Source organism: Crinia signifera, chromosome 3, assembly GCF_055691185.1.
Source record: "Crinia signifera chromosome 3, ASM5569118v1, whole genome shotgun sequence".
Classification (NCBI taxonomy): domain Eukaryota; kingdom Metazoa; phylum Chordata; class Amphibia; order Anura; family Myobatrachidae; genus Crinia; species Crinia signifera.
The window spans coordinates 5,754,595-5,776,631 of record NC_139219.1 but is presented as its reverse complement, the minus strand read 5'-3'; the positions used below and the strand labels follow the sequence as shown (position 1 = coordinate 5,776,631).

At 47.2% G+C, this 22,037-nt stretch overlaps 1 protein-coding gene across 6 annotated transcripts in view; it reads right to left on the bottom strand.

The window, feature by feature from the left end:
- Positions 1-22,037, bottom strand: part of USH2A (usherin) — a 739,769-nt gene that overhangs the window by 121,877 nt on the left and 595,855 nt on the right. For all 6 annotated transcript variants that reach the window (XM_083175163.1, XM_083175160.1, XM_083175162.1 and 3 more), the window contains exon 60: positions 7,828-8,176. In XM_083175163.1, coding sequence (XP_083031289.1) covers positions 7,828-8,176 — 349 coding nt within the window. The remainder of the gene's footprint in view (positions 1-7,827; positions 8,177-22,037) is intronic.

The window sequence follows — 22,037 nt, the reverse complement described above, 5'->3', positions numbered from 1 at the left end:
CTCTGTACAGCGCTGCAGAATATGTGTGCGCTATATAATAACTGGTAATAATAGTCTCTGTACAGCGCTGTGGAATATGTGTGTGCTATATAATATAACTGGTAATAATATTCTCTGTACAGCGCTGCGGAATATGTGTGCGCTATATAATAACTGGTAATAATATTCTCTGTACAGTGCTGCGGAATATGTGTGCGCTATATAATATCTGGTAATAATATTCTCTGTACAGCGCTGCGGAATATGTGTGCGCTATATAAGAAACTGTTAATAAATAAATAAATACAGTAAGTCCGGCGTTTATAACCCAGAACGCACAGCCCATACGAGGCATCAGCGCGGTGTCCCGGCCTCGCACAGATCCCCCCGGTAGACGCCACAGAACACCGTTTCTGCTTTCTGAGCTATTATGGACACTTGACCACTTGCTCAATACGCCTGGCACCGGGATGACACCTTATTTCACGCCCCAGTGCACAGCTATCAGCCGGTGATAACGCTCAGCCACACACGGCCTAAGCCTGATTTGAACCGCTGACCCCGGGTGAAAGGCGCCTCTCGCGGTGACAGACCTCCTAAGTCATTCATCCTGCCTGCGAACGGTGCCTCTTAATTGTTTGCTTTAGTGGACATTATAACTACGCGTGAATGATCCTGTTGTGACCCCACTCGGTCCAACATAATTGTTTTTTCAGAATGGACTTGATTTACTAGGTGGCTCTGTGAGAGCGTTCACATCCAATGGACGCTTCCAGCTGGGGGTCAGGATTTATCCCGCACCAGCCAAAGGTCAGAAATGTAATATCTGCAGTTTAGCCGCTTAGTCCCAGTCAATGGAGAGAGATTTATGACATTTATATTATTTCTGATTATTGCAAGTTTTTCTCTCCTTAGCGTTGAACTTGCGGTTAGCGGGTGATGAAGAGGTCACGTGTCCCTCCGAGCAAACGCGTGACATAAGGTTCAGCTTCAGTGCACAAGCGGGCAGGAGGCGACGCACCGGAGGACCTGCACGCCAGGACCCGCCGGGGGGAGCAAAAGAACGGAAAATAAAAACGGTCCTTATTTTTACATATGCCTGATGCAAATGGCTGTAAATGGGCCGGTGGTAATTAACCAGTAATTGAAAAAACATCATCCACTCGTATGAATACATTAGGAAACAGAGGTGCCTTTATCTGCTCTGACCCCCATTGCTCCCTGTGCTTCTGCGTCGATCGTTTGAATAAATTCCGCATGGCCCTACAGACTGCGGATCGTTGGGATATCTGCGAGCGATAACAAAATAACCGGTACACATGTAAAGCGATAGGCTTCCACTTGATTAAAAGGTGCGCTGTAATGGAAAATGAGCGAAATTGTCTGTAGGGGTATCATAATATGCTGACCAGCCGCCTGCGTTACAGAATTCACCAGTTTATCAGTTTAGAAATTGAGGTTTATTTATTTATAGATATAAATATTTTGTTAAACATATGTTTATGGTCTATGGGCAGAATGGATCGCTAATTAGCCTGACCGTACCCAGTGCGCAGTATGGCTTCCGCTGGATCCTACAATGACTAGCGGCCATGCAGGATTTCTAATGGTTTTCTGTGTTCTTATCTTACATTACTTCCTAAGCTAAAAACAGACTTTACCAAATATCCGTTCCGCTGGGAGATGATGTGAGCACATATGAAGACGCTCTTGTTTAGATACACCCTAACAAATTGTATCTACTATCTACGTATGTCAACAGGCATTAGGTTGACACAAGCAAAATGTTGACATTATTATGGTTGACATGAGTTTTTTACTTATTGGACTTTTTCATACTTTACCATCCACAAGGACAAATTTGGAGTCCACGTTAAAACTCATGTCGACTTTTTAATGCCAACCTTTTGTGACCTTTTGTCTGTCAACATTTTGTAGCTACCTATTAGCTGCCTGCCTAGGATCTGTCTACCCTTTGTACCATAACTGGGCTGCAGAACCTTTGTGACACCAGATAAATAAAGGATAATAATATTATGTAAATTCTCTGCTCCCACACCGGCTTATGTCAACCTAATTTTCTTTTCATTAATGATCGTTACAGTAAATGATTCTCTATATATGCAGAAAGGTTTATCGGTCTTCCTATTTGTACAGCGTTTAATCTGTGGCCTACACTCCCAAGCCACTGATGGATTACCCTCCCGTGTCACACAATCTGTGGCCTAGGCTCCCCAGCCACTAATGGGTTACTCTCCTGTGTCACACAATCTATGGCCTACACTCCCCAGCCACTGATGGATTACCCTCCCGTGTCACACAATCTGTGGCCTAGACTACCCAGCCACTGATGGATTACCCTCCCATGTCACACAATCTCTGGCCTAGACTCCCCAGCCACTGATGGATTACCCTCCCGTGTCACACAATCTGTGGCCTAGACTCCCCAACCACCAATGGATTACTCTCCTGTGTCACACAATCTGTGGCCTACACTCCCCAGCCACTGATGGATTACCCTCCCGTGTCACACAATCTGTGGCCTAGACTCCCGTGCCACTGATGGATTACCCTCCTGTGTCACACAATCTGTGGCCTAGACTCCCCAGTCATTGATGTGTTACCCTCCCATGTCACATAATCTGTGGCCTAGACTCCCCAACCACTGATGGATTACCCTCCCGTGTTACACAATCTGTGGCCTAGACTTCCAAGCCACTGATGGATTACCCTCCCGTCTCACATAATCTGTGGCCTAGACTCCCCAGCCACTAATGGGTTACCCTCCCGTGTCACATAATCTGTGGCCTAGACTCCCCAGCCACTGATGGATTACCATCCCGTGTCACACAATCTGTAGCCTAGACACCCCAGCCACTGATAGATTACCCTACCGTGTCACAATCTGTGGCCTAGACTCCCCAGCCACTGATGGGTTACCCTCACGTGTCACACAACCTGTGGCCTAGACTCCCCAGCCACCGATGGATTACCCTCCCGTGTCACACAATCTCTGTCCTAGACTCCCCAGCCACTAATGGGTTACCCTCCCGTGTCACACAATCTGTGGCCTAGGCTCCCCAGCCACTGATGGATTACCCTCCCGTGTCACACAATCTGTGGCCTAGACTCCCGTGCCACTGATGGATTACCCTCCTGTGTCACACAATCTGTGGCCTAGACTCCCCAGTCATTGATGTGTTACCCTCCCATGTCACATAATCTGTGGCCTAGACTCCCCAACCACTGATGGATTACCCTCCCGTGTTACACAATCTGTGGCCTAGACTTCCAAGCCACTGATGGATTACCCTCCCGTGTCACATAATCTGTGGCCTAGACTCCCCAGCCACTGATGGATTACCATCCCGTGTCACACAATCTGTGGCCTAGACTCCCCAACCACCGATGGATTACCCTCCCGTCTCTCACAATCTGTGGCCTAGACTCCCCAGCCACTGATGGATTACCCTTCTCTGTCTCACAATCTGTGGCCTAGATTCTCCAGCCACTGACAGATTACCCTCCCGTGTCACATAATCTGTGGCCTAGACTCCCCAGACACTGATGGATTACCCTCCTGTGTGACACAATCTGTGGCCTAGACTCCCCAGCCACTGATAGATTACCCTCCCGTGTCACACAATCTGTGGCCTAGACTCCCCAGCCACTGATGGGTTACCCTCACGTGTCACACAATCTGTGGCCTAGACTCCCCAGCCACTGATGGGTTACCCTCACGTGTCACACAATCTGTGGCCTAGACTCCCCAGCCACTGATGGGTCACCCTCCCGCGTCACACAATCTGTGGCCTAGACTCCCCAGCCACTGATGGATCACCCTCCCGTGTCACACAATCTGTGGCCTAGACTCCCCAGCCACTGATGGATCACCCTCCCATGTCACACAATCTGTACAGCAGAACCGCTGCCGCCTCAATCTACAATACAATAACTGTGTGTAAATTATTGATGTGCAGCGGTTGCATCTTAAATAAATATTTTAAAGTGGGTAAAACCTGAGCGCTAAACGCATAATAGGGAGAAATAAGAACGTAAAACGCTGGAATTTATGCCAGGAATAAAGTGGCAAATTAACTTGCTGAGGCTGAAATAATTTTATTTTATTGCGCAGCATTCTTACAGTGAATTTACTAATTCACACATAACAGTTTTGTAGTAATATTTTCTTAAGCTTCGAGGGCTGACACCGGCGTGGGCCGGTTGCACCACGGAACGCTGCAGCGGTTATCACCCATCAAGGTAATTACTTTGAAGTTGAAATAATTACTCTATCAATGTTAATGGTTTTTCAACTTCAATAAAGCACTCACCTGCCGATAATCAGCAGTAACCCCGTGCTCTCCTGCAATTCCCTCTCTATTAGGAGGTTATAATATAGCTGTTAGGACGGTCACTTGTCCTGAACAGCTGCTGAATTTCACTTTAGCCGCCCGTGAACCATAAAAAATGAGTCATCTGTGTATGATTTGCTCTGTAACAGGCCCTTGAATTGCATAGAATGCTATCTCCAGGCTGGGGTGGGAAACGCTAGGCGACCATGTTGTATCTCCCGGTGGCCATTTTGCTGAGGGGGGTGCTTAACCGATTAGCCTTTGGCTTCACTGCTCTCATCTCTGCAGACGATGGAGGCAGCCATTTTGTGAGCTGAACCGATGAGCAGGAAAATGGAACCTGCCAAGTGACTAGAAAGGGGTGACGTTGCTAGTGAATTCTGCGGCAGCGCTTTTATGGATATACTGTACATGATAAATCAGCTTTCACATTTCCATAGGCTGCATTCATAATTGTTATATTTCTGTTGACAAAATGGCCGCCATGAAAGGTCTCATTGATATTGATGGTTTACAGTATAATTAATCAGAAGGCTGCATAGTAGTGAAGATATATACTTAATTATATTGTAATTGTACTGACCGTGTGTTAGGCAGGCTGTCAGTCAGTGTAGTGGGGTACAGTATTACACATGCAGGCTGTCAGTCAGCATTTGTTATTTATTTATTTTTTCATTGTGGTGTGCTGCACTGCAATCCAATACACCATATACAACTGTCAGAAGCAGAACAAGTTCCGTGTGTGATTGTTCTGCCTCCACGGTCAAAGCAGTGTTATACAAGGCCCTTACATTAAAAAAATTCAACATAATAAAAATACATTTCGTTGTTCTTTATTTTTTTGCTGTATACTGCACCCCAATAGTATACTCCACAAGTTCCGTGTGTGATTGTTCTGCGTCCATGCAGCATTATACAAGCTGCGCACTAAAAATAATTTAAGTAAAAAAAATATAAATCAATCTTTCTCTTCTTTATTCATTGTCTCTGTGTACTGCACCCATAGTATACTGTCAAAAGTTCCGTGTGTGATTGTTCGACCTCCATGCAGCATTATACAAGCTGCGCATTAAAATTAAATTAAGATATTAAACTAAAAAAATTTAAATACATTTTTCTCTTCTTTATCATTGTTTGTGTTTACTGCACCAGAACAGGTCCCTGTAAAGTGGTCAAAATTGTCTGGAAAGGGATGGAAAATAATGTTATTGAGGTTAATTGGTGTTCATTCTAGCACCTGCCATCTTTGAAAACCCATGCAGTTCCTCTTCCCTGCCTGGGATGTCACTGTCTGCTTTGGTGTGTCTATCACAGGTCTGGTTTACATATCAGTGCTGATATACGGATCACACTGTGCTAGAAGCACTAAAGCAGACAGCAACACCCCAGGCAGGGAAGAGAAACTGCATGGTTTTTCAATGCTGGTGGGTGTTAAAATGAACACTGTTAATATTACTCTAAGGACAAAAAAAAACCGCAAAGATTACGCAATTTGGGCTTTTTTTTTACCATTTCTAAGAAATATCCAAATCCAAACCTTTTCACCGCCACTCGAAAAATTCAAATCCCGGCAACGAATCGCTCATTCCTAGTTATTACACCTCCATTAGCTTTATAACCTACACCTCCTTGTACAGATACTGGTTATTACACCCCGCTGGTGATATTACATACACCTCCTTGTACAGATACAGGTTATTACACCCCCGCTGGTGATATAACATACACCTCCTTGTACAGATACAGGTTATTACACCCCCGCTGGTGATATTACATACACCTCCTTGTACAGATACTGGTTATTACACCCCCGCTGGTGATATTACATACACCTCCTTGTACAGATACAGGTTATTACACCCCCGCTGGTCTATTACATACACCTCCTTGTACAGATACAGGTTATTACACCCCCGCTGGTGATATCACATACACCTCCTTGTACAGATACAGGTTATTACACCCCAGCTGGTGATATCACATACACCTCCATGTACAGATACAGGTTATTACACCCCCGCTGGTGATATTACATACACCTCCTTGTACAGATACAGGTTATGACCCCCCGCTGGTGATATTACATACACCTCCTTGTACAGATACAGGTTATTACACCCCGCTGGTGATATTACATACACCTCCTTGTACAGATACAGGTTATGACCCCCCGCTGGTGATATTACATACACCTCCTTGTACAGATACAGGTTATTACACCCCGCTGGTGATATTACATACACCTCCTTGTACAGATACAGGTTATTACACCCCCGCTGGTGATATTACATACACCTCCATGTACAGATACAGGTTACTACACCCCCCCCCCCCCCCCCGGGTGATATTACATACACCTCCTTGTACAGATACAGGTTATTACACCCCCGCTGGTGATATTACATACACCTCCTTGTACAGATACAGGTTATTACACCCCCCGCTGGTCTATTACATACACCTCCTTGTACAAATACAGGTTATTACACCCCAGCTGGTGATATCACATACACCTCCATGTACAGATACAGGTTATTACACCCCCGCTGGTGATATTACATACACCTCCATGTACAGATACAGGTTATAGCACTCCCGCTGGTGATATCACATACACCTCCATGTACAGATACAGGTTATTACACCCCCGCTGGTGATATCACATACACCTCCTTGTACAGATACAGGTTATTACACCCCCGCTGGTGATATTACATACACCTCCTTGTACAGATACAGGTTATTACCTTCCCACTGGTGATATTACATACACCTCCTTGTACAGATACAGGTTATTACACCCCCCCCCCCCCACTGGTGATATTACATACACCTCCTTGTACAGATACCGGTTATTACACCCCCTTGTACAGATACAGGTTATTACACCCCCGCTGGTGATATCACATACACCTCCTTGTACAGATACAGGTTATTACACACCCGCTGGTGATATTACATACACCTCCTTGTACAGATACAGGTTATTACACCCCCGCTGGTGATATTACAAACACCTCCTTGTACAGATACTGGTTATTACACCCCCCCGCTGGTGATATTACATACACCTCCTTGTACAGATACAGGTTATTACACCCCCGCTGGTGATATCACATACACCTCCTTGTACAGATACAGGTTATTACACACACCCCCCCCCCCCGCCCCGCTGGTGATATTACATACACCTCCTTGTACAGATACCGGTTATTACACCCCCTTGTACAGATACAGGTTATTACACCCCCGCTGGTGATATCACATACACCTCCTTGTACAGATACAGGTTATTATACCCCCGCTGGTGATATTACATACACCTCCTTGTACAGATACAGGTTATTACACCCCCGCTGGTGATATTACATACACCTCCTTGTACAGATACTGGTTATTACACCCCGCTGGTGATATTACATACACCTACTTGTACAGATACCGGTTATGGGCATTACTATTCTATACAACATACCGCCAGGGCGTCACTCACCGCCACCGTCACTGTAGCCCAGGAGGAGGAGTTGGAGTCACCTGCGATCTCTCGATACATAATCCGATAATGTGTTATTACGCCATGAGGCCTTGCCGGTGCCGTCCAGCCTAGAAGTACGGAATATGCGCTTGTTACATGTGCAAGGGGTGGTCGGACGCCTTCAGGCGCAGCCTCAGGGGTGTAAATTATAGACCACAGACTCTGTACAGAGCCCGCACTGTTCTGTGCTGTGATGCTGTATTCATATGCGGCGTAAGGCTGCAACTCTGCTGAGGAATCTACATGCTCCAAGGTCCCAGCCGACCAGATGTGTAATATCACAATGTCTCCACGGCCAGCAGGACGCCTGCAAATACAAAACATCATATAAATAGGTGCATCCTGATCAGGGACGGTTATGCCTTACACCATTCCATATTCCACACACACATATATATATATATATATATATATATATATATATATATATATATGCGGAACCCTATATAAATAAACGATAATAATGATAATTATATATATATATATATATATATATATATATATACACACACACACACATACACATTACCTAATATATTTGGCTACATCTGTCACTCAAAGTGTGTGAGTGTGTGTATAACAGGAGGGACACATTGCTCTGTTTCTGGACTTCTCCCTTAATTAATGATTGCCAGCACCTGTGTTGAAGCACCTTTCTAATCAATTAATAACATGTGTGAAACAGGTGATGGCAATCGTACATTATGAGGGAAGTCCAGAAACAGAGCAATGTGTCCTCCTGGAGAGGGTCATGTTGGGAGGTATGTGACTGACTCACATGACAGAGAACCAGCCCAGTGAGCCCACAGTGCCAGACATCCTCTGCCTCCCCATGTTGCCCAGCAAAGACTCTGCACCAGGTGAGCGCCCCCCGCCGCCCCACCCACGATTCGCGCCCCCCCTGTGACCCCCCCTCCCGCGATTCGCGGCACCCCCCCCCCCCCGCGACCCCCTCCCGCGATTCGCGGCACAACACACACACACCCCCCCCCCCCCCCCGCGATCCCCCCTCCCGTGATTCGCGGCACCCCCCCTCCCTTGGTTCGCGGCAACCCCCCCGCGATTCGCGGCAAACCCCCCCGCGCAATTCATAGCACCCCCGCGACCCCCCCCCCCTCCCGCGATTCGTTGCCAACCCCCCCACACCCCATGGCTATGGTCGACAATGAAAAAGGTTGACATGAGATTTTGAGATTTATTTTTCATTTTTTGAATGTTCTCATATTCATTCTCATGTGTCGACATGGACATCAATGAAATGCCACACTTATGTCAACATTTACATGTGTTGACCTTTCTGTGTTGATTTTTTCTTGTGGCGAATCGCGGCACCCCCCTGCGACCACCCCCTCCCGTGATTCGCAGCACCACCCCACCCTGTGACCCCCCCTTCCGCGATTGGCCACCAACCCCCCCTCCCACGATTCGCGGCAACCCCCGCGACCCACCCCTCCCGCGATTCGCGGCAAACCCCCGCACCCTCCATCCTGCAATTCGCGGCAACCTCCCTGCCCCCGCGACCCCCCCTCCTGCAATTCGCTGCAACCCCCCACGCCCCCCCCTCCCGCGATTCGCGGCACCCACCCCCCAACCCCCGCGACCCCCCCTCCCGCAATTCCCAACCCCCCCTTGTGCGATTCACGCCCCACTCCTGCGCTTTGCAGACCCCCGCCCCCTCCCGAAATTCACCGACACCTGCGCCCCCCCTCCCGCAATTCTGCCCCCTCCCTCAATTCACGGCACCCCCCGCGCCCCTCCCACAATTCACGGCACCCCTGCTCTCCTCTTTAGTCCCCCGTATGCCCACACAACCCTATCACTACCCAGCTTCCTGCTCTCCTGAACCATAACTTCCACCACTGGGGAGTCACTGACGCTGTGTTGCCCACATACCCCTATCATGCCTCATAGCCCAGCCTCCTGCTCTCATGCACCCTAACTCCCACCCAGTAGGAGGAGACACTGACTCAGGGCCACTGTCCTGTACTCCTGTACTGCCACGCTGGACCCTCACCCACTGGCAGAAGCTGCACTGTGTCTCTCACCCTCCTCTTTAGTCCCCCTTATGCCCACACACCCCTATCACTACCCAGCCTCCTGTTTTCCTGTGTCGTGACCTCCGCCAGTGGGGAGCCGCTGACTCAAAAACACCCTACTATACTATTACACACACACGCACACACACCTAAACAACATGCACACACAGCCCCCCCCCCCCCCCACACCCACAAATGTCACTGTACCATCCACACTATCAATGTACATCTTACTCTGTAACCGGTTTTTAATTAAACAAAACAATACACACCCCCTTCCACATCATATGCTCTCTATTTAACACATTTCACCTATAACTCAAGTTGCAATACAGGCATCTTTCATACAATTCTAACCATATTTCTCACAATACAAACGTTCACAAATTAAGGGGGCGCAGCCCCTTACGACGGTGTGAAGAGCGCCCGTAGGGCGCGATGAATCACCTAGTACATACATATACACACACACACAAAACCATTCAAAAGTTCGGGTCACTTACAAATTTCCCTGTTTTTGTAAGAAAAGCGCTGTGGGTTTTTGTCAATGAAGATAACATTACATTAGTCAGAAATACCCTCTACACATTGGTACTGTGGTAAATGACTATACTGGCTGCACACGTCTGGTATATACAGGAATATCTATATAGGTGCAGAGGCCCATTTCCAGCAGCCAGCTCTCCAGTGTTCTATGGTACTTTGTATTTTCTAATCGCGTTAGAAGACTAATGGATGATTACAAAAGCCTTGTGCAATTATGTTAGCACAGCTGATAACGGGTTTGCTCGTTAGAGAAGCACTAAAACTGGCCTTCCAGTGAGCTAGAGGAGTATCTGGAGCATCACATTGGTGGGATCGATTATAGTCTAAAAAATGAGAACTTTTATGTGAAACTCTGTGATTGGAGTAGCCTCGCACTGTTCACTACTAAATCGTTAAAGACCTTTACACAGCTATTATTGGAAAAAGTAAAAACATAAAAAGTATTCTAACAAAACTAAAGAAGACGTTCACCTCAGGTGTTATATTATAAAGGATTAAGCAGCAACCCTCAGCCCAGTCCTGCTCAAAGTTCTTCAGTTCCAGAACACAGTCAGGGTGTTAGGGACCTGGAATTGTGAATCAAAGGGGGAGGGGCTAGACAACTCAGCACTGACCTGACAACCAAAGGACAATTCATGTAAGCAGAAAGGAGGGGGTCGGGCAGACGAAAGGGAAACCTTAAAAACAGCGAAGTTATGGGGAATCTAAAATTATAGCTAGATGCAAATATTATCGTCGTGTTTAGAACACATCAAAGATATGGTTTTAAAGGCTGAAATCTGCTGTCTTTGTGCAAACTAAACGCCACTGGCGTCTAGGCACATAGAAGAGGTAGCGTCTGCTTAGCGAGAGGTTATTATTTATCCGTATCATCGATTAAACATAAGTCCCGTCCTTTGCAGCTGTGCTTTGTGGTGCGGTGTAATAATCAGAGTCAGACACCGGGATTGTAACTGCGCTCGGCATTATAGGAGTGGGAGACAGATGTGACGGTGCACGGGATGTAATGAAACATCTCTCCATACCACTTGACACAAAGTACTTTTTTGTCCTGATTTAAATAGGTCACTTTGTGCGGCATCGCACATGATCCGGGGGAGATTTCCAAAACTGCCCCACGCTCTCCGCTACTGGGGTTTGATGGAGAATAAATATGATGCGTAGCAAGACGCATGTAATTACAATGAACGCGGATATGGGGATGGGACGTTACACTATAAAGAGCGTCGCATGGATGTTACAGATAAATGATATTGTTATAGAGATACAGCAAGGATTGTGCATCTTATAATGTATCCGCCGAATCTACAGCTTACATAACGGATCTGGAATCCTTAACGGACTGTTCTATCCCGCGGCGCTGGTGGCAGATTACTCCTGCTGACAGCAGTGGGCCGGACTCAGAGATAAGTACCCTGCGTCTAAGTCACACCGTCGTGTTCGTACAGAGTAACATCTTAGATGTGCACAGGGACAGGTGTAGTGAAAATAATTCCGACATTATCGCAAATTTGTTCTCAAAATGGGCAACGCCATTCTGCACTGCAGGTGGGGCAGATGTAACAGGTGCAGAGAGATTTAGATTTGGGTGGGGTTCGTTCAAACCGAAATCTAAATTGCAGTGTAAGAATAAAGCAGCCAGTATTTACCCTGCACAGAAACAAAATAACTCACATTAATCTAACTGTCTCTGGGCATATTACATCTGCCCCCCTGCAGTGCAGCATGGTTTTGCCCGTTTGAAAATGAGAATAAATTTGTCCTGTGATCGGGACTGAATTAGGCCCATATATCGGGGCGTTAAAGGAAGAGGCTGAGATGCATGGGGGTGGGGGGAGGGGAGAGTGTACATTATATCGACACAGAAAGGGTTGACACTTGAAAAGGTCAAGATGAGTTTTTCACTTTTATTATCTCAATGTCGACACCTGGGAATATGGGCCCCACCAACAAGTTTACCGCGTCCCTTCAAATGACTTGCTTCGCTCGCCACGCTTCGAGACAGATGCCTCGCTCCGCCACCACAGCACTCAGCACACTTTATCATTCCCAATCGGAGGCCACGTGGATGGTAAAGGCCACGTGTCAAACATAGCCAGGCTGACATTTTTGCTTGTGTCGACTTGGAGGCGACTGCATGGAGATGCATGGTCCATGCTATGGGTGTGTCACTGAAAGTGTGCACACATAGGAGCTGTACTCAGATGGAGAAACTGTCCCTGCCATAAGACTGATGCCATAGGACTGATGCAGGTGTGGATGGTGGGACTGATGCCATAGGACTGATGCAGGTGTGGATGGTGGGACACATGCTATAGGACTGATGCAGGTGTGGATGGTGGGACACATGCCATAGGACTGATGCAGGTGTGGATGGTGGGACAGATGCCATAGGACTGATGCAGGTGTGGATGGTGGGACACATGCCATAGGACTGATGCAGGTGTGGATGGTGGGACACATGCCATAGGACTGATGCAGGTGTGGATGGTGGGACACATGCCATAGGACTGATGCAGGTGTGGATGGTGGGATAGATGCCATAGGACTGATGCAGGTGTGGATGGTGGGACACATGCCATAGGACTGATGCAGGTGTGGATGGTGGGACACATGCCATAGGACTGATGCAGGTGTGTATGGTGGGACAGATGCTATAAGACTGATGCAGGTGTGGATGGTGGGACAGATGCTATAGGACTGATGCAGGTGTGGATGGTGGGATAGATGCCATAGGACTGATGCAGGTGTTGATGGTGGGACACATGCCATAGGACTGATGCAGGTGTGGATGGTGGGACAGATGCCATAGGACTGATGCAGGTGTGGATGGTGGGACAGATGCTATAGGACTGATGCAGGTGTGGATGGTGGGACACATGCCATAGGACTGATGCAGGTGTGGATGATGGGATAGATGCCATAGGACTGATGCAGGTGTGGATGGTGGGACAGATGCCATAGGACTGATGCAGGTGTGGATGGTGGGACAGATGCCATAGGACTGATGCAGGTGTGGATGGTGGGACACATGCTATAGGACTGATGCAGGTGTGGATGGTGGGACAGATGCGATAGGACTGATGCAGGTGTGGATGGTGGGACACATGCCATAGGGCTGATGCAGGTGTGGATGGTGGGACAGATGCCATAGGACTGATGCAGGTGTGGATGGTGGGACTAATGGCCATAGGACTGATGCAGGTGTGGATGGTGGGACTAATGGCCATAGGACTGATGCAGGTGTGGATGGTGGGACTAATGGCCATAGGACTGATGCTATATCACCTGATCAAGGTCTGGATGTTAGGACAGATTCGGTACTTGTGTATTATCACGGCGCCCACGATATTAGGTCGCACGATGCACAGCGATGCAATTTTAAATTGAATAAGCCCCCTATACGATGTTTAATTGTATAAGCACCCTAATGGGGGATTACAATGTTAAATGCACCCACACGCCACCCCCACCATGAACGGCAACCCGAAGCGTGGCGAGCGCAGCGAGCCCACGAGGGGCGGCGGTACGCGTCCTACGACCTTTTTATACTCCCACTATCCACGTCGGCGTGGAGTTGATTTTATATAGTGTGGCGAGCCACCGAGCCCGAAGCGTGGCGAGCGGAAGCGTATTACTTTACATGTATTCCGCGTCCGCTCGCCACACCATATAGAATCAACTCCACGCCGACGTGGATAGTGGGGGGTACCGCTGTGCTCGCCACATTTCAGGTTGGCGTTGATAGTGGGGGTGCCATTGGGGGTGCTTTTAACATACTAAGCACCCATCACGTTTAATTATGTTATAGGGGCCACTTTTAACATGGAAAAACCCATTAGGGTGCTTATACAATTTTTTAAATCGCAAACCTTTGTATATGCGATACAATTGCATACAATGGCATACAATGCCATACAAGGTGATGGTATACAATTTAAAATTGTATAACATCGCCTGCCATCGCGTAACATCGCATTGCATCGTATGCCTTATGGTCTGCGATGCGATGGGCGCCGTGTTAGTACACAAGTACCACAGATTCCATAGGACTGATGCAGGTCTGGATGGTGGGACAGATGTTATAGGACTGATGCAGGTGTGGATGATAGAACTGATGCCATAGGAAAGATGCAGGTGTGGATGGTGGGACTGATGCCATAGGACAGATACAGGTCTGGATGGTGGGACAGATGCCATAGGAAAGATTCCAATGGACTGATGCCCTAGGACTGATGCAGGTTTGGATGTTGGGACTGATTCTATAGGACTGTTGCAGGTGTGGATGGGGGGACTGATGCTATAGGACAGATGCAGGTGTGGATGGGACGACTGATGCTATAGGACAGATGCAGGTGTGGATGGTGGGACTGATGCTATAGGACAGATGCAGGTGTGGATGGTGGGACTGATGCTATAGGAAAGATGCAGGTGTGGATGGGGGGTCTGATGCTATAGGACTGTTGCAGGTGTGGATGGGGGACTGATGCTATAGGACAGATGCAGGTGTGGATGGGGGACTGATGCTATAGGACAGATGCAGGTGTGGATGGTGGGACTGATGCTATAGGACAGATGCAGGTGTGGATGGGGGGACTGATGCTATAGGAAAGATGCAGGTGTGGATGGGGGGACTGATGCTAAAGGAAAGATGCAGGTGTGGATGGGGGGACAGATGCTATAGGACAGATGCAGGTGTGGATGGTGGGACTGATGCTATAGGAAAGATGCTATAGGACTGATGCAGGTCTGGATGGTAGGACTGATGCCATAGGACTGATGCAGGTGTAGATGGTGGGATTGATGCTATAGGACAGATGCCATAGGTATAAATACACAACAGGGATTCTGGGATCTGCATCTGTCCCACCATCCAGACCTGTATCGGTCTGCCGTGACCTATCAGCACAGTTGTGTATTGTAGAGATCACGGAACACCTTTCCCAGCAATTCTAGTTCCTTTAAATGCTGGGGAAGCCAATATATTCCACAAATTACAATGAAGAGGCCCCTAACAAAAAGAGGATTCTTAATACAACAGTGTAAAAGAGATGCGAGAAAAGCATAAAATGATCCTAGAAAAATAATATTTGATGGAATCATTTACAATTCCTGCGCAATTCCTGTGTGTTTCACCCGGCATTAGATTATTTCCTATATTATTAGAATATTCCTCTGGTTACTTATAGACCGTGAGGCTGTTGGCTGTCAGATGAAACATACATTAGTAATAAGTGCAGATGACGTGCATTAAATTTTTATTTGATGGAGGAATACAGGCGTCACATGTCACTCACAATTCATATAGAGGAACTGACGCTGTAATGTACTTTTTAACCCAGTTTTGACTGCACGTGTTATAAGCGAAGAGATGTTAATATACGATAGAAGTCAGCGGGGGATCGCAATGCTATATGTGTGTATATGGGAGGTGTTCAATGCAGCATTATTATGTAGACTGTGGCTACTTCCAAGACAGATCTCCATAATACGGACAGTGTAGTGGTCGGCACCTCGTAGCACTGAGGTGGTGGGTTCTATCCCCACCATGTGTTCTATACGGGGCAGTACGGATGGTGCCCCGTACGGATGGTGCCACTGCCTCACAGTGCTGAGGTCATGGGTTTTATCCCCACCATGTGTTATATATATGGGGCAGTACGGATGGTGTAATGGTTACATTACTGCCTCACAGCGCTGAGGTCATGGGTTCTATTCCCACCATGTGTTATATATACAGGACAGTACGGATGATGTAATGGTTAGTATTACTGCCTCACAGCGCTGAGGTCATGGGTTCTATCCCCACCATGTGTTATATATATGGGGCAGTACGGATGGTGTAATGGTTACATTACTGCCTCACAGCACTGAGGTCATGGGTTCTATCCCCACCATGTGTAATATATACCGGGCAGTACGGACAGTGTAATGGTTAGCATTACTGCCTCACAGTGCTGAGGTCATGGGTTCTATCCCCAACATGTGTTATATATACGGGGCAGTACGGATGGTGTAATGGTTACATTACTGCCTCACAGCACTGAGGTCATGGGTTCTATCCCCACCATGTGTTATATATACGGGCAGTACAGACGGTATAATGGTTACATTACTGCCTCACAGTGCTGAGGTCATGGGTTCTATCCCCAACATGTGTAATATATACGGGGCAGTACGGACGGTGTAATGGTTATATTACTGCCTCACAGCACTGAGGTCATGGGTTCTATCCCCACCATGTGTAATATATACCGGGCAGTACGGACAGTGTAATGGTTAGCATTACTGCCTCACAGTGCTGAGGTCATGGGTTCTATCCCCAACATGTGTTATATATACGGGGCAGTACGGACGGTGTAATGGTTACATTACTGCCTCACAGCACTGAGGTCATGGGTTCTATCCCCACCATGTGTTATATATACGGGGCAGTACGGATGGTGTAATGGTTAGTATTACTGCTTCACAGCACTGAGGTCATGGGTTCTATCCCCAACATGTGTTATATATACGGGCAGTACGGACGGTGTAATGGTTAGCATTACTGCCTCACATTGCTGAGGTCATGGGTTCTATCCCCACCATGTGTTATATATATGGGGCAGTACGGATGGTGTAATGGTTACTGCCTCACAGCACTGAGGTCATGGGTTCTATCCCCACCATGTGTTATATATATACGGGCAGTACAGACGGTATAATGGTTACATTACTGCCTCACAGTGCTGAGGTCATGGGTTCTATCCCCACCATGTGTTATATATACGGGCGGTACGGATGGTGTAATAATTACATTACTGCCTCACAGCACTGAGGTCATGGGTTCTATCCCCAACATGTGTTATATATACGGGGCAGTACGGACGGTGTAATGGTTAAATTACTGCCTCACAGCGCTGAGGTCATGGGTTCTATCCCCAACATGTGTAATATATACGGGGCAGTACGGATGGTGTAATGGTTAGTATTACTGCCTCACAGCACTGAGGTCATGGGTTCTATCCCCACCATGTGTAATATATACGGGGCAGTACGGATGGTGTAATGGTTACATTACTGCCTCACAGCGCTGAGGTCATGGGTTCTATCCCCACCATGTGTTATATATACGGGGCAGAACGGACGGTGTAATGGTTAGCATTACTGCCTCACAGTGCTGAGGTCATGGATTCTATCCCCACCATGTGTTATATATACGGGGCAGTAAGGACGGTGTAATGGTTATATTACAGCCTCACAGCACTGAGGTCATGGGTTCTATCCCCACCATGTGTGATATATACGGGGCAGTCCGGACGGTGTAATGGTTACATTACTGCCCCACAGCGCTGAGGTCATGGGTTCTATCCCCACCATGTGTTATATATACTGGGCAGTACGGATGGTGTAATGGTTACATTACTGCCCCACAGCGCTGAGGTCATGGGTTCTATCCCCACCATGTGTTATATATACGGGGCAGTACGGATGGTGTAATGGTTAGCATTACTGCCTCACAGCACTGAGGTCATGGGTTCTATCCCCACCATGTGTTATATATACTGGGCAGTACGGATGGTGTAATGGTTACATTACTGCCCCACAGCGCTGAGGTCATGGGTTCTATCCCCACCATGTGTTATATATACAGGGAAGTACGTATGGTGTAATGGTTAGTATTACTGCCTCACAGCACTGAGGTCATGGGTTCTATTCCCACCATGTGTTATATATACAGGGCAGTACGGACGGTGTAATGGTTACATTACTGCCTCACAGCACCGAGGTCATGGGTTCTATCCCCACCATGTGTTATATATACGGGGCAGTACATACGGTGTAATGGTTAGCATTACTACCTCGCAGCACTGAGGTTGTGGGTTCCATTCCCACCATGTGTTATATATACGGGGCAATACGGATGGTGTAATGGTTAGCATTACTGCCTCACAGCACTGAGGTCATGGGTTCTATCCCCACCATGTGTTATATATACGGGAAGTATGGACGGTGTAATGGTTAGTATTACTGCCTCACAGCGCTGAGGTTGTGGGTTCTATCCCCACCATGTGTTATATATACGGGGCAGTACGGACGGTGTAGTGGTCGGCATTACTACCTCGCAGCACTGAGGTCATGGGTCCTATCCCCACCATGTGTTATATGTACGGGGCAGTACGGATGGTGTAGTGGTCGGCATTACTACCTCGCAGCGCTGAGGCCATGGGTTCTATCCCCACCATGTGTTGTATATACAGGGCAGTACGGATGGTGTAGTGGTCGGCATTACTACCTCGCAGCACTGAGGTCATGGGTTCTATCCCCACCATGTGTTATATATACTGGGCAGTACGGATGGTGTAATGGTTACATTACTGCCTCACAGCACTGAGGTCATGGGTTCTATCCCCACCATGTGTTATATATACGGGGCAGTACGGATGGTGTAATGGTTAGCATTACTGCCTCACAGCACTGAGGTCATGGGTTCTATCCCCACCATGTGTTATATATACGGGGCAGTACGGATGGTGTAATGGTTAGCATTACTGCCTCACAGCACTGAGGTCGTGGGTTCGATTCCCACCATGTGTTATATATACGGGGCAGTACGGATGGTGTAATGGTTGGCATTACTACCTCGCAGCACTGAGTTCGTGGGTTCCATTCCCACCATGGCCCTAACTGGTACCTCTGGGTACTCTGGTACACAATGTCTGTGTGTGTGTACATGATCAATGAACATCGAATGATGTGGAATGTGCACCCATATCTAAGTGACTGTCAGGTCACCTAGATTTGCATGCACTCTCAGGAGGAAGTGGGCGGGCAGCTCACATCTGGTGATGTGAGCTGCCCGCCCCTGGCACCGGCGTCAAGGCCTGATTACCATGGGAATGCCTGGCATTCGCATGGGTGCGACTGTCCGCCGCCGCACCACGCCCCCCGACAGCAGCCGCATGTACCTGGCGTATGCACAAGCGCAGAAATGTGCCAAACATCTGTCCCCGAATGAACGCTGCCTGCGACAGCCCAAAATAAGGTCCTATGTGTGCGCTACAGAAATAAATGTTAATAAATAAATATATAATGGTCATTGGCCATGGAATGATTTCTCTCCCTTCCGGAAATAAAAGTCAGCCTAAACTTTGTTTCCATTGGAGTCTACCGGGGGTGGACGTTGACGTGATTTCAGCCGCCCGTCTGCGTTCCCAGGGGAACGTCCACCATTTTTTTTGGGACACCCATAAATCGTAGGTCGTTACCCTGCTCCGTGTGATACGCGTTTGCACAGGGGGACTGCACATGCCCGAATACGCGCATGTACATGCGAAGATCCCACACCGTCGTAACGAATTCGGCCCCATCGGATCACTGCAGAATCAGCCCCAAAGTGATATACGGTAATGCATTGGGGAGATTTCATGTATAAATAAACAGACGTCAGGATTCTCCTTCCCTCCAGAAGATCGGGCTTTGATGCCGCTATCAGAGACAGATTTAATATTGTTGTTGTCTAAGTACATTTAAACTTCCCGAGAAAATATGTGGCAAGTGATTCATGCGCATGTAGGTGAATGTAACGATTGTATCAGGAGCCCCAGTGCGCCATTCTCATTTCACTTGAAATAAAAAACAAAATGTATCTGTGTCAGTCAGTGCCCTTCCGCTGTACTCAGAGGTATCAAACAGGCTACAATTATGATTGGGAGGTGATTGTGTCACATTGCTGGAAAGTTTATTGCTTTAGAGTGTGTTCGACAGTAACACATTCTGCTCCATATTACTCTTTATATCATTGTTTGCCTGTGACTGGAATAATCAAATGACATCAAACGCTGTCAAATTCAATTTACAGTATTTCTCAGTGACGGCAGCTTCTTGCGGAATGTTCTGGGGATTTCAGCTCACAAAGTGTGCGAGATACTGGCCGTAATTATTTGTTTAGCTTGTGAATCCATCCAGGCGATTCGTAATCTACAGCATCTGCTGATACTTTCTAACGTATTATTTTACCATAGACATTTATAGCATACAATATAATCTACTATAACCAGCATTCAGTACAGTCAGGGAGCTCTACTTGTATAACAATCAGTACAGTCGGTAATGGAGTGCTGCTTATATAACACTCAGTACAGTCGGTAACGGAGCGTCGCTTGTATAACAATCAGTACAGTCGGTAACAGAGCGCTGCTGGTATAACACTCAGTACAGTCGCTAACGGAGCGCCGCTTGTATAACATTCAGTACAGTCAGTAACGGAGAGCTGCTTGTATAACAATCAGTACAGTCGGTAACGGAGCGCCGCTTGTATAACATTCAGTACAGTTGGTAACGGAGCGCCGCTTGTATATCATTCAGTACAGTTAGTCACAGACCTAGCTACCCACCAGTACAGTCTGTAAAGGAGCGCTGCTTGTATAACATTCAGTACAGTCAGTAACGAAGGGCTGCTTGTATAACAATCAGTACAGTCGGTAACGGAGCTCTGCTTGTATAACATTCAGTACATTCAGGGAGCTCTGCTTGTATAACAATCAGTACAATCGGTAACGGAGCTCTGCTTGTATAACAATCAGTACAGTCGGTAAAGGAGCGCTGCCTATATAACACTCAGTACAGTCGCTAACGGAGCGCCGCTTGTATAACATTCAGTACAATTGGTAACGGAGCTCTGCTTGTATAACATTCAGTACAGTCAGTAACGGAGCGCCGCTTGTACAACATTCAGTACAGTCGGTAAAGGAGCTCTGCTTGTATAACATTCAGTACAGTCGGTCACAGACCTAGCTACCCACCAGTACAGTCGGTAAAGGAGCGCTGCTTGTATAACATTCAGTACAGTCAGTAACAGAACGCTGCTGGTATAACATTCAGTACAGTCGCTAACGGAGCGCCGCTTGTATAACAATCAGTACAGTGGGTAACGGAGCGCTGCTTGTATAACATTCAGTACAGTCGCTAACGGAGCGCCGCTTGTATAACATTCAGTACAGTCAGTAAAGGAGCGCTGCTTGTATAACATTCAGGACAGTCGGTAAAGGAGCTCTCCTTGTATAACATTCAGGACAGTCGGTAAAGGAGCTCTCCTTGTATAACATTCAGTACAGTCAGTAATGGAGCGCTGCTTGTATAACATTCAGTACAGTCAGTAATGAAGCGCTGCTTGTATAACATTCAGTATAGTCAGTAACGGAGCACTGCTTGTATAACATTCAGTACAGTCGGTAACGGAGCATTGCTGGTATAACATTCAGTACAGTCGGGAATGGAGAGCTGCTTGTATAACATTCAGTAAGTCAGTAACAGAGCGCTGCTTGTATAACATTCAGTAAGTCAGTAACAGAGCATTGCTTGTATAACATTCAGTACATTCGGTAATGGAGAGCTGCTTGTATAACATTCAGTACAGCCAGTAATGGAGCGCTGCTTGTATAACATTCAGTACAGTCGGTCATGGAGCGCTGGTTGTATAACATTCAGTAAAGTCGGTATAACATTCAGTACAGTCAGTAACAGAGTGCTAATTGTATAACATTCAGTAAGTCAGTAATAGAGCACTGCATGTATAACATTAAATACAGGTGGTAAAGGAGCACT